Genomic DNA, 13,642 nt, shown 5'->3' with positions numbered 1-13,642 from the left:
ATAATGTAACCCAATGTTGGATAGCAGTTGTCAGTTGTCAGTAAGTTTGCTAGCTTTATAAAAGTTGCTAATTCATTCATACAAACAATGGAGGCAGACATTCATTAATTGTTTACTGCATATGAATGCTCTATTTAAAATGCAATGACTAAAGTTTCTGCCATATTATCAAGCCCGTCTTCTAGAAGTAAATAGCAAATACAGGTGGGAGTGGCTTGAAGATCGAGGCCACACACCCCAGTATCAGGCTGGTGCGTTTGGCTGTTAACCGAAAGGTTGGTGGCCCACCAACCAATAAGCTAGTTTCCATGTCCAGGGGTTAAGTTTTGAAAAACCAGGAGCAAATGTGTGACTGTGGCATAATGAATAGGACAAATCATCAGTAGCGGTATATCCTTATATCAAAAAGAATTAAATTCAAAGCCAGAGCACAGTTAAAACTTAAAAAGTGTCTATAAGGCAGCTTTCACATTTTCCAAATAACAGGAAAATAAACTGATAGTCATATAAATTAGAAGCTGTGTTAGCAGCATTATGGCTGCTTCAAAAGTCAAAATATGGTTATAAAATACTAATGCTAGTGTATTCTTTTGTTATTTCCATATGAGTTGTGTCCATATGAACGCCCTCTTGTGGTATTTACAACTTTGTAAGTGGAAAGTTTCTGAAAGCTCTGCCGTTGAGTTTACGAGTTGTGTACGTGTTTGCTGACATTATCAGAAATGGCGGAGGCCTTGGAAGTTAATTTTTCGGTGCATAATCAGTTTATATATTGTACTTTTAGTCATAGGCCTATAGAGTTTTTCTTTGTAATTTTATATATCTCAAGAAAATATTGATATCCCCAATGGCCTAATCTTTGCCTCTGTCATTATGCCTTTGCATTACTTGCATTACATACCCGCTTGCTAGCTTGCTAAATAGTTAGCCTCTATGGCTTCTAGACACCGACAGACACGTTAATATTGCTGTTGTCTAGCAGCGGTGTTCTAACGACTTAACCACTTGAACGCCAAGCACATTGTGTTCACGACTTCCCATGCCGTAACCACGAGCTCACGAGTTTCATTTGAAGGCAGCATTACATTAGCCGGTAACTAGCTAGATAACGTTAGTTAAGGTAACGCTAACGTGAGTCTGCTATGTCTTCTTTTGCCCTTTCCTTTTCACTGGGCGTTATTCTGGCGTTACTTTGCCAGAAACACAGTGGGTCTTTGGCTCCATTCACTGAGGTTAAACTCAACAAATATGATTAACTGTGTCTCCAGAGCGGCTCTGCCTCAAACGAATACAACTGAAACTCCAGAGCAGCGTGGTGGTTCAGTGGTTAGCACTGTCGCCTCACAGCAACAAGGTCCTGGGTTCAATTGCTGGTCCTGATCCCTTTCAGTCTGGAATCTGAATGGGTTTTCTCCATGTTCCCCACCGCGGCTCAAAGACATGCCAAGTCAAGTGGTTTGGAGAGACTAAATTGTCCGTGTGGAACAGTATGAACACGAGTGTCTATTTGTGTTCCCCCTGTGTTAGACTAGTAAGTGTTTACATGCCATCTGCTTACATATCCAGATGTCCCATGACGCCGCACAGAAATAGACAGATAATGAAAACTTACCAAAAGTCTAGTCTGAAGCTTAAGTAAGCCTCATTTAGTGTGTTTGACTTCAATGAGAAGAACATTTAAAGAAGACCTATTATGCTTTTGTGCTTTTCCCCTTTCCTTTAGTGTGTTATATAGTTTTTTGTGCATGTAAAAGGTCTGCAAAGTTACAAAGTCCAAAGTCCAGTTACTCTCCCCCACAGAATCACTGCTCCTGAACTGACTGAAACGCCTCGCTTGAAGACCCGCCTTTTCTTCCGTAACGTAGTGATGTCAAGTAACACCTTTGAATACTACCTGCTTGGCAGCCAGTTTGGCACGCCCTCAAACAAAGCTTGTTAGAGCGGAGCATGAGCGGAGTCCGAAGAGTTTGGTTCGGTTGACAAATCACAACATTGAGCACGCTGACCAATCAGAGCTACCAAATACAAGTATGCACCTGAAAATGAGCATAATAGGTCCTCTTTAATTTCCTCTAAAGCGCTTAAATAGAGTATAAATAAATATTAGAGCTGTAAATAATGAATTCTTGATTTTTTACCTGTAACTCAGTGAGTCATTTAGTCATTAAATAACACAAAATCATAAAAGAAATGCTCATCATAATTCCATAGAGCCTTAGAGTTGTTGTCCAACCAACAGGTCAAAATCCCAAATGTTAAATTTACAATGATATAAAATGGAAAAAATCTAAACATTTCCACATTTGAGAATTTGAAAACAGCAAATTTGTAGTAAATAAATGACTATTAATTATTAATCAATTAAAATTGTTGGCAGTTCATTTTCTATCGCTAATTAAATTAATTGACTGTGCACTCATATGTCAACACAGTATTATTTATTATTCAGCATCATTCACTGTATGAGTAATCTGTCAATAAGGTTATAAGCAGTTCTCTCTGCTAATTTCATTTTACAGTCTGTTGAAAGAAGTGAATATGTGATAATTAACATGGTGTTCACCATTAAAGGCAATAAAACTCCTAGCTGAATAGATAGGAATCTATGAGTCAGAGACAATTGGGAGTGTTTCCCATCCACTGATCCTATCGGGACAGAACAAGTGAGCCCCGAGACATTGCACTGTGAATCATCATCACATTAGATTCAGCGGCTCCTTTTATGCCCACGATGACAGCAGATCATTTCAGCTAACCACCGTTAATGGACCACATAGTTTTACATTCACGGCTGTTAACTTAGACACGCTACTCCAATGTGTTGTCGGTAAAGATGCATTGAGATCAGGTTTACCTGTTGATGAGTTGCTGACAGGTGCACCGCCCAACACAGCAAAGCCATCCAGGTTAACCCATTCAGGGTCTAGAAAATAAAACAAGATATCTGGTTAAATTATGTTACCAATAGAGACTTGGCAAGCAAGCAGTAAATTATATAAAGTGAAAAAGAAATTGACAGAATCATTTCCACCTGATTTTGTGGTCAACTTTTAAATGTTTATGATTTGCTTTTCCCCTTCCCCTTCCTCTTTTCTCAATCTCCCCTTTTCTTTTACTCTCCATTTCCCCTCACCTCTAAGTTTTTACAGTTTTACTGTAACAGCGGCTGGCCAGACACATTAATGATGTGGAGGCAACCAGCATGGTGTTATTTATGATGACTGATGCTGCTCTCATGCTGCTGAGGGAACAGCACACGATCCGCAAGGAATTTTTTGGAAAGGCAACACTGAGACGCTGCTCGGTTGCCAGAGACTTATGGCAAACTGCACCGGAGCTGGAGAGACCACAAGGCCGCCACAGCGCACACTGGGCGGCACACACACACACACACTAACACACGCTCACATAAAAACAAAAGCATCCATAGATGCATATTTGACACGCCATACAAGACAATGCATGATTCAACACTTGGCGACACCCTATCCTCCACCACAACAACCACCAAACACACGCATGTTGCACACACGCACACACACAGCAAGTGACCACAACACAGGGGATAGGGTTATAGGAGCTGGGCTGGGTTTGGATCTGGAAAAGAAGGGTTGGCTGCAGACTCTGAGCTGCTGATGAAGTATGGCTCTGAGATGCCAGGGATGGAGGAAAATGGAATAATGACAAAAGCAGGCTAGACTGTGTCAACACTGCAAAATGTGTATAGAAACATAAAGACCTGTCTTATGTTTTACAAGGCGGGATTAGGAATTAAGAAGCCGCTAAGACCTAAAAATAATGCCCTTCCAAAGCTTAAAATAGCTGCTGTCTGCAGAGCTGGAATGATGGTCGCCGATCACGCACACAACCACCACCCATTGCTTTTTCTTTCTGTCTGGTAAACTTGGCTAACAGCACATCTAATGATGAACTAATCTGATATAAATCAATAATACATGCACTTGCATGCGCGTGCATACACCTCACCTCCTGGCGTCTCTGCTTTGTACACAGCTTTGCTCATCTCCCTTCTCGTTCTTGGCACTTGTCTTGACAAAGTGCAGACCTCCGGGATCTGAACGCTCACTCCATGGTGTAAGCCAACCTCTTTCTTGCTCTCAGTCCATTTATTTTCCTCTTAATGACTTTTTGTGTCTAGCAGCGTGACCTCAGGTCCCTCAGAAACACACTCATTAGCTCCCACTTCTCAAACATTATCTCATCTCACATCCTCGTCTCACTCTCACCCTCTCTGTTTAACTTCCTCCATGTTTCTGCCTTACCTACATCCTCCAGTAGATGAGAGCGACTGTCCTTTCCCACTTTCGTGAAGCGGTGAGACCTCGTGGGTTTGTTAGAGCTGATGACGAAGCGGTCCACAGGTCTTCCATCCAGATGAATAGAAGGCTCCCAGCTCTCCCTCAGGCCCCTATCCACAGATGTCTGTTTCCCATTCTGTGACCGCAGGGGCTTCTCTGCTGCAAAACAAATGACGTCAGGATAAATTGGGTCTGTATGAAGTTTATTTTAACAGTCTTCTCTGTCTTTATCTTCTATCGTAAAGGCTTGTTGCCCCTATACACATTTTAGCAGTATGTGGTTCTATGTTCAAGCTCTGTAAGCTGTTAATAAACCTCTTCTTCAGTGCCACTAGTACAATTTACTCTGGATTTATTATACTTGGCATTTAAACAAACTGTGATTCTGATGAAGCATAAACTTACGTGTAAGGCGGCCCTGAAAAATACAAACTAGTTTGATGGTTAAATAAATAAATGAGGATTTGCTTGGATGGCTAAAGGTTCGGGACAATAAGCAATCTTCAGTCTCCCTCTTGGATAGCTTTACTCAAAACAGAGCAAATAGTTACCAACGCTGTGTTTTGGACAGCAACTCTCCTCTATGATCTTCTTTTGGTTTGCATGCTAATGCAACGCGGGTGACACCACAATTATCCAACAGCCTAACAGTACACAAGTAAAGCACTGTGACTTTAACACAATATAAAATCATGAATTCAGCTTATATGAAAGAAGAAAAGCTGCTAAAAGGCCCCAGAGGAGACTGCGTACATGCATGTGACATAATAAACAACCACTTGCGATATTCAAAATAGCTGACTTTATTCATCATGTGCAGAATAATGGCCTCGTGCCTGAGAGCCAGAGTCTGACGCATAGTAAGAAAAGTGCTTAATACTTGTTTACAACCCTGAACCAATAAGCGTTACATAAAACCCACAATCAATGTATGTGAATTTCATTGTTTTGCTCTCTTTAAAGTCAAACAATTGACCATTTTTAACAGCTGGTTATACAGATAAAGACTCTGGTATGAGGATTCTGCTGAGAGAACTAATTAATAACATGAATTAATAACACACATGAACATTGAATTTTAGTAAAGTCAACTGTGTACCATAAGGAAGAGGTTGAGGTGGTTCAGGGAGCTGCAGCAGCAAACGGTGTTGGCATAACAGTAACAGTGATTAAGTGATGGGTAATGTCTGTACACCAGCATGAAACTGATTGGATGTTATAGCCACATAGTTGCAAGTGAGCCAATGAAACTGAAGCATATATGAAACAACTGCTGCCAATCAAACATGTGTTATTGTGTAACTTTTTTTTTGTTTGGACTCACCAAAGCCACACAATAGCACAAACAAACTAACCGATTGAGGCAGCGGTAGACCAGCAGCCCCCGTGTTCTGCGAGGTCTGGTGGCTTTGGTGAGAGCATAGATGGATACAACAGCTTCAGTTCCTCGTTGGAAAGGGCTGTCTCACGGTAAGGTAAAGCTGTGAAAATATTCTAAATATAGCGTACACTTAAACTGATATGGATTTTTTTAGGTGGGCCTTTCTTTAAGGTGGCTAAAATATGATTGGCTGCCGGCCCCGTCCACAGCAGTACATTGCTTTGGTTCCATTCTTCTTCTTTTGGGGGCGTGCCGACCGTCATCTACTGTAGGTAATACACTGACTATGGATAAGTACCTCATACAACCCCACTTCAAAACACCTGAACTATCCCTTTAACATCAAAATGCTCCACTACATTTATCATCAAGCTGCTAACTTGTGTGCCTGTGTGCTTTTTTGTTCTGGACAGATAACGTATGATTGGTTTATCCAAGCTTTTTTTGCTGAAAACAGCAACTGAAAAGGTGCTGATGAAAGTGGTGAGGATAAAGCAAAGTTGTGGACCAAAACGATGACTGAAAGATGCTAAAGGCAGAGTCTGGTGATAATTCTCTGTGCCATTTAATCCGTTGTTAATACAAAAATACTGTTTATAGCAGCTTTAAATCTCAAGACCCAAATACATATTCAAGCATTGGCTAAATGGAGAGAATCTGCTGGAACATAAGTAGCGCAGGGTTTATTGGCAAGCTGCTCCTTCGTCGCTGTCACATATAATTGTCAGAATTGTCTGTCCATATCATAAACAGCTGGCCCTTACGACCGTCTGTGCTCCCCAAATGTTTACAGCAGCCCTTTCAGTTTAGCGTCGTCGCAAAATCACTTCACCGCTTTGAATTCTTGTTGTCTGCAGGTGTGCGTCCAGCTGGATCCGCACTTTCATTTTTCACATTAAGCGATAATTGCCGCTCAGGCCTCGTGTGCTGAAGGTTACAGATGGTCGCAGCTCTTCGGAGGCCTACAGTGTTGTATCTGCTTAACTCTGAATTTTAGTAAGTGCTGAAATATGGTCTCTTTGCTGTTTCTCTAGATAGCACAAACCCTCAGATACAGACTTGCATCCTAAGTGTTTGTGTTTTCTCAAAACAAAACACAATATCTCCTCATTATATCCTCATTAATGCAGGGTTAGAGTGGAGTCACTTTTATCAGCTGCTCGTGGCAGACTCCATTGACATAAGCCTGGACGCACTTCAATCACTCCCACCCTGTTTCCAATAAGGCCGTGTATTACGTAGGAAGGGATCTGCTCCTCTGTCCAGACATCATTCTGTGATTTGGCCTCTTTGGAAATTTATGATCCAAGGGCAAACCAGATATTTCTGATTAAATCAAGACTCCTTCGAGCGCAGCAGATGCATGATTGCCATCCAAGAATAAACAGTTTGGGAAGCAGTTAAGCAACTGAGTGGATGTAACATCATAATCGTACGGAGGGAGGCTTGCTTTCAGGGCGTTGCCATGGGAAACAAGGGCAATAATATAACATTTAAAAGACAGACAGTTAGCATGTGATTGAGTTAGACAGTGGAAAGTATTAAGTATGTGAAGAAGGGCCTGTGGGTCAATATGTCACTGTCTTTCTTTGATAAAAGTGTCCGTGTGTTAAAGAGAGAGTGAGACAGACACACGTGTAGGTGCATGTGTAGTCTGGTACAAGAAGCACATGCAGGTAAGCCCCGAGGTCAAAGGACTCCTGTAAAAGTGTTCTAGAAAATACTTGCGCTCATGCACCTGCAATGTGCTCCACTTTTACAAGAGCACCTTCTCACCTCGCACACAAAATCACAGACGCCGACCGCTCGCTCACCCCTAATGTGTTTGCCATTAACCCCTAATAACTGTCCTCTTCCATAAACAACCATGGATCACCAGTGAAGGTGTGTGTGTGGGGAAAGAGGTATGTGTGGAGGGGTTAACAAGATAGTGTTGCAGTGTCGAGCTAAGACTGTCCAGTCTGTAAGTCCTTAGAAACAAGATACATCAGTGCGTGTTTAAATATTAAAATTAATTTGTTGTCATGTCAATAATAGAGACAGGCACTGAGGTTTCTTTTCTCTCTAATAACTGTAGGTGCTAGAGGCAGTTGATGTAAACGTTTCCTCTATTTTAATCATTGCAGCACAACAAGCATTCAACAGACATGAGTGAAACCTCAAAGGTGTCTGTGCAGAGTTTCTTGGTAGGTCCTTCTTGATGTTTGTTGTTCGTATTAAGGGAACAATGTTTAGGATTTATGATTGGTCAGATTGAGCTGTATTTTCATATTTGACATTGGTTTAAAGGTCTGGTTTACCCAAATAAATAAATGAATGACTCTCATTTACCACTGATCAGCTATGCAGCTAGTTTTGGTTTTATTTGCCCAGATTTTTGAAATATTTGTCCCCGAGCTTTCTGATGCCCCCCAAATAATTGAAGCTATCTAGCAGAATTTCAGATGCAGGACCACGCCTCAACCATGCAACTTCCTGCATTTCAATAAATACCCCCCTAACCAACTCCTCCGGTTCTGCTCTCCTATTCAACACCCCTATCTTCCACCTCGCTCTTCTTTTCCTCCCTCTCCCTTTCTCTTCCTGTCCTCTACGTCGGGTCCCGAGGGGGTCCATCGTGCCCGGGTGCTACAGCAGATTCCCTGTTGAAGTTTCCCCAAGACGCATTCGGAAAAGCGGACGAGCTACAAGCAGTTCAAGCCTCGCACATCAATCATGTTTTTCTGTACGAAATTGTTAAATGCATCTTGTTTATGGTGTGGTCCTTGCTAGTGAAGGTCAAATTGAATTGATTATTGTTGTTCTCTCAGCATTGAAAACATGCGACAGCAAAGTATCTTTTCCAGAACCAATTTTACTCTGGACAGTTCACAGACTGCACTGTCAACAGTTTTCAGTGGAAAGATTTTCTACTAAAGAAACAGTCCCAATAAAACTGTTGACAGCATGTTCTGGGGATTATCACGAGTGACTGCGAACCTGATGCTGGAAAAAGATGTTGCTTTTTAAATGTATTTTTGTGTGTTTTAAGCCCCACAAACAAAATGTCATTCACCTTCATTGTATTAGGATGGATATCTGAAAAATCTGGCAAATAAAACCAAAACCATTCACATGGCTGGTAAGTCAGAAAATGTGCTTTTTGATAATTTGGGTAAACCAACTCTATGAAGTAATAGTTTGACGTTTTGGAAAAAAAATGCAAATGCATGCTTGCAGAGAGTTAAATGAGAAGATCAACACCACCCTCACATCTGCCCGCTCAAATTAAACTATAGTAGACACACCCAAGAGACAGTTAGCTTAGCGTGGCATAAAGACTGCAAAATGGGGGGAAATGGGGCTTTGCTTGTCGTCAGATTTCTTGACCTCTAGAAAAGAGCAGCTGTTTCCCCAGTCTCTCTTCAGATCAAAGAAAATACCTAGGACTTGAATACATTTAAAAACAGATTTGACCTGCATGAACGTAAATTCATCTGGGTAGGGGGTTGGTGTTAAAGCTTGCCAGGGGCTACAGAGTTCTCACCTCTGTCAGCCTTCCTCTGACCTCCTGACCTAAAGTAGACTCTTCCCAGTAATCAACTTTGTTTTAAAGTCGACACACCAGACTGAGACCATGACCACGCCGGTACATCAATCACCAGGCTGTCAGACTAGATGCTGTCATTTTATTAATGTGAGTTAAGCCTCATTTAAAAGGGAAATGTGATTGAGGACATATTTTATTTAAAGCAACAGCCTGAAGTGAATAATTGTTTAACTTGGGAGGGTTACATGCATACATGTATGACATTAATAACATATGACATTTACTTACAGAAGCTGGCCAGTAAAATTACAGTCTAAAAACATATTTTGCATTTCAATGCTGGTGGTCATGAGCTCGAACAAAACAGACTTCCACAATGATTCAAATATAATGAAGACTGACATCTTACACTGTTAGTTTATGCTATACCTTCCTGCAACACCCTTAGTATGCTGACATCTACTGTGCTGTGACAGGTGTGCTCATGGCCCAGCTGGTACTTGTTTAAACAACTGGAACGGCGCGAGAGATGACATCATGACACGAGACACGCTATCGCTGGCAGATTTGACAGGCAGCCAAGTTGCAGGTTGGTGGGGGTAGTGGGTCAAGCTATGTCAGGTGATCAAACACACCCAGCATTGTGGAAAATATTAGAAATATTAGATCTGCGCTAGCTCTCTGCGACATGTGTCATATTTTCCCAATGCAAAGTTATGAAATTCCTGATTCTGAAGGTTTTCTGTGAGCTTCTGAAGAATTCCAGCGCGTTAAGTGGAGCAGGGAAATTAAATTCCACCAGCCTGCAAAGACATGATTCCCTCTTTTCCCCTCACTTTCTGTCCCAATTACTCTCTACACTCAACACTTTCCAGGAGTTGATGGACTGTGGCTTCATGGAAGAACTTGACATTATTTATTATCCATATACACTATGTTTCTGTTCTCTCTGATTGTGCTGCTCCCGCCTAGGTTTCCAGATAATCCCAAGTGCCCAATTTCACCCGCTGTTGTGAAGACTTTTAGACTGACAGGCTGATGACATGCAAGTGGAGAAAGTTAATGAGTAACACTCTCCTCTCCCTTAACAACTACTGTCAAAATGCCCGAGAGGAAGACATTTAACTCCATGCTGCTCCAGCGGAGCTGCTCAGCAGCATGCAGCAGTGAACCGCAGTTGTATTAAGTAGCTCCCAGGTGTGAATGTATACAAGTGGATGAATGTGAAGCCGGGTGTTGCAGAGAAAGTGCATGACCGCTCTGAAAAGACTTCCTAAAAGACGGAAAAGAAAACGACTCGAAGGAACAGACCACAACAAATAGCAGCTGCCTATATTCAGAGAAAGCAATGACTTCATGCACTAAGTGCTTACAGTTGAGAAGGAGGCATATAGAAACTTACAGATCAACTGACAATATAAGTGGACTGAGTATGTTGGTGAAAAAAAGAGAGGCTTGCTGTAACGTGGCCTTTAAACGCAGCCAGAAGGGTTAGCTTACTGCCCTCCAAACTCATCACACTTTATGGCTCTTTTGATATTTTGACTGTCTAGAGGATGTGGGCTTCTTTTCCTGAAAAATTGATTTTACAGACAGTAGCCTACTTCAAGGTGCTATCCAGAGCATTGTTATAGCAGCAAACAACTATTGTCCATGTAAAGATATAGAGGAGTGATGTCTACCTGAGCAGAGAGTGAAGTCGCTCTCCCTCTGTGTGTGTGTGTTGTAATCAGAGCTTCTCTGTGTTTTGTTGACATAGCCGAGCCGGCTGCACGCGCCTTTTAGTGCATGTGAGCGTGCCCCACTGGCGAGCTCACGTACGCCACTGCACTGCAATCATACTGCAGTTACAGCTGATAACACGGTCCCGCCCGACTCCGTCATCGCAGAAGTGTAGCGCCCATCCTCTGGTTCCACTCCAGGTAAACACTGTTAGCTCTGTCAACATTGTTGCTGTCGTTTGGCGCTGTTAAAACCGAAAGCTGCATCGAGGCATATTTGCTTTGAATTCCATATAGAGAACCTTTAAAGGTACAGTGTGTGGGATTTGGCGGCATCTAGTGGTGTGGTTGCAGATTGCAACCAACTGAGTACCCCTCCGCTCTCTCCTCCCTTTCCAAGACTGCAGTAACGTGAGCCACTGAGTGCAAAACCATGGTAACACCGTTCGCCTCGCTCAGAGGCCATCCTTACCATAATAACACAACTTTAGGAGCAACGGAAGTCAGAAGGTGGCTGGCGGTACGACGGTTAAGCACTCTGCAGCTCGCAGTTTCACAAGTGTGTCAGAGCCAGAGTTTGGTTTGTCTGTAGAAACATGGTGGAGCAACCTGGCGGACTCTGTGAAGAGGACCCGCACCCTATGTAGATATAAACAGCTCATTCTAAGCTAATGAAAACACAACGATTCTTAGTTTCAGGTGATTATACACTAATGAAAACATAGTTATGAATATTATATTCCATTTCTGTTAATATATCGCCCAAAATGTTACACACTGTTCCTTTAAGAAACTTAAAAAATGTGAGCTGCACACTCTGTGCCTATCAAAAATGCTACATCCATTTGATATATCACTATGCTGACATGGATTAAAAACTCAAATTTCAAAATAAAAAATACATTTTGAATCATTTTGCTATCTGATGTATTTCACCCATTCCTCTCTAACAGCTGATGATTGATATGACATTCAAAGCATGCAGCAAAGTGACTCTATCCAGACTAAGAAGTGAAAGAAAGAAACCACCACTTCTATTCTCCTGAGTTTTAAAAGGCAGGTCATTTATCACCACCACCAGCAGCCAGATTAGTCACCCATTTGGCATGATACCCCTCAGAAGAAAGCACAATGATGCAGCCTGGTATTTATCATCATCTACTAATTGTTGATCATGTGAGCATGTGCCTACTGTATGAGGTAAGGACTTGTTCCATGACTGCTGCTGAGAGACCAGCATCATATTTTCCCCCCATAAAGTAACAACAGTGAAAATACTGTCAAAGTCACTTAAAGCAACTCTGTCACGAATGCACATGATAAATCAAACTATACACTCTCAATTAAATATTCCAGTGCGTTATAAATGACTGCAATTAATCTATTTCATGAAAAAATTACATCTGCAGCTGCAACTGGGGAAATGGTTAAGGCTCGAGCGCACAGATGTGGATATGCACCACTTAGACATAGACTTTCCTTTCAAAATAATAGCATGAAGATGAGTAAAAAGTCATATTTTAATGCACTAAAACAAGCAGATTGCAGCAACAAACTGGCAACCATCAATCAAATTGGATCCATTAAACCACAAGAGGAGAAAGCAACAGTGCCCCAAACTGAATAACACATCAGTGCAAAACGTGCACCTGCTCAGGGGAAAAAAGTAAACAAATATTTTACCTGTCCATCCGCATCCTGGTGCGCAAAACGTCACGAATAGCGCCAAGAGCGTCCTGCTTGCGGCTAAAGCCATAGTGAGTGTGGCGCTTCTGCTGCGCAGCGACGCACCAGCTGGATGCAGAGAGGAGAGAGGAGGGCTGGGACGCACCAGCCACTCCTCCACTCCTCCGATGGCTCTGCTGCTTTTCACCTTCTTTATGTCAGCAAAAACACTTTCTAAAAAACAATAATACAATATCACATCCATAAACCTCTGCAGTTGATTCTGATATGATAGAAATTATTAGAAAAAATGCATTTAACTGTGAAATAGAGTGCTCTGCTCTCTGTATATATGATGATTTCTGTTCTTATGATTTTAATTTAATCAAATGCATTTGTTTTATTCCTTAACAGTATGCATTCTTCTCAGATCTTTAAACGTGCCTGCAGGCTGCTGCAGAGTGTCTTTGATTTTGTTTTGGATAAAATAATAGAATAAAATTGACAAAATGTCTCCCTCTTCAGGGAACACTGCTGATTTTATCCAAAAACTGAAGGTCTGGTAGCAGGTGGAGGGAGAGGGAAAAAAAGACTGCAGGGTGAAAACGTCTGATTTAGTGCCAGAATTATTCAGATCTGAGGTTTTGCACATGCTGTCCACGAGTGCTCAAACCACACCTACTCTTCCTGATGTAGTTCCATGTGTTTTTCATGTTAAAACTGCAGGAATGTTATTTTTAAGGTAGTTGTTTATCTAAAAAAAAACTGTATGCAACCTGTATGTCTTATTTTTCTTGCAGACCTGAACCACTTCAGGATCAAACACTTCCATGACACCATCACGTCACCAGCAGGTGTGAGGGAACTGGACTGTGGGCCACTTAAGACTTCAATAAATGATCTAATATGTGGTGAGTGCTCAATTACATCCATTTTCCAAAGAAGTAATTTAACCACTAGATGGAGCAACAAGCCACATTTTTAAATATAGTATAGCTTGTGTGCAATAAAGGTAAGATTTTGTAGA

General features: G+C 41.7%; 1 protein-coding gene across 5 annotated transcripts in view; it reads right to left on the bottom strand.

Moving 5' to 3' along the window:
• The window catches only part of fndc1 (fibronectin type III domain containing 1), a 42,488-nt gene extending 29,696 nt beyond the window's left edge, over positions 1 to 12,792 (bottom strand). For 4 of the 5 annotated variants that reach the window (XM_074615353.1, XM_074615356.1, XM_074615355.1 and 1 more), the window contains exons 1-3: positions 12,634 to 12,792; positions 4,284 to 4,478; positions 2,855 to 2,923 (exon numbers count right to left, since the gene is read on the bottom strand). In XM_074615353.1, the coding sequence (XP_074471454.1) occupies positions 2,855 to 2,923; positions 4,284 to 4,478; positions 12,634 to 12,706 (337 nt within the window). In that variant the 5' untranslated portion in view covers positions 12,707 to 12,792. The remainder of the gene's footprint in view (positions 1 to 2,854; positions 2,924 to 4,283; positions 4,479 to 12,633) is intronic. The other variant, XM_074615354.1, reaches the window with a different exon arrangement.
• Between the last annotated feature and the right edge of the window lie 850 nt (positions 12,793 to 13,642).

Source organism: Sebastes fasciatus, chromosome 18 (assembly GCF_043250625.1).
Source record: "Sebastes fasciatus isolate fSebFas1 chromosome 18, fSebFas1.pri, whole genome shotgun sequence".
Taxonomy (NCBI): Eukaryota; Metazoa; Chordata; class Actinopteri; order Perciformes; family Sebastidae; genus Sebastes; species Sebastes fasciatus.
The sequence above is the reverse complement of the archived record's forward strand: the minus strand, read 5'-3'. Positions and strand labels throughout refer to the sequence as shown.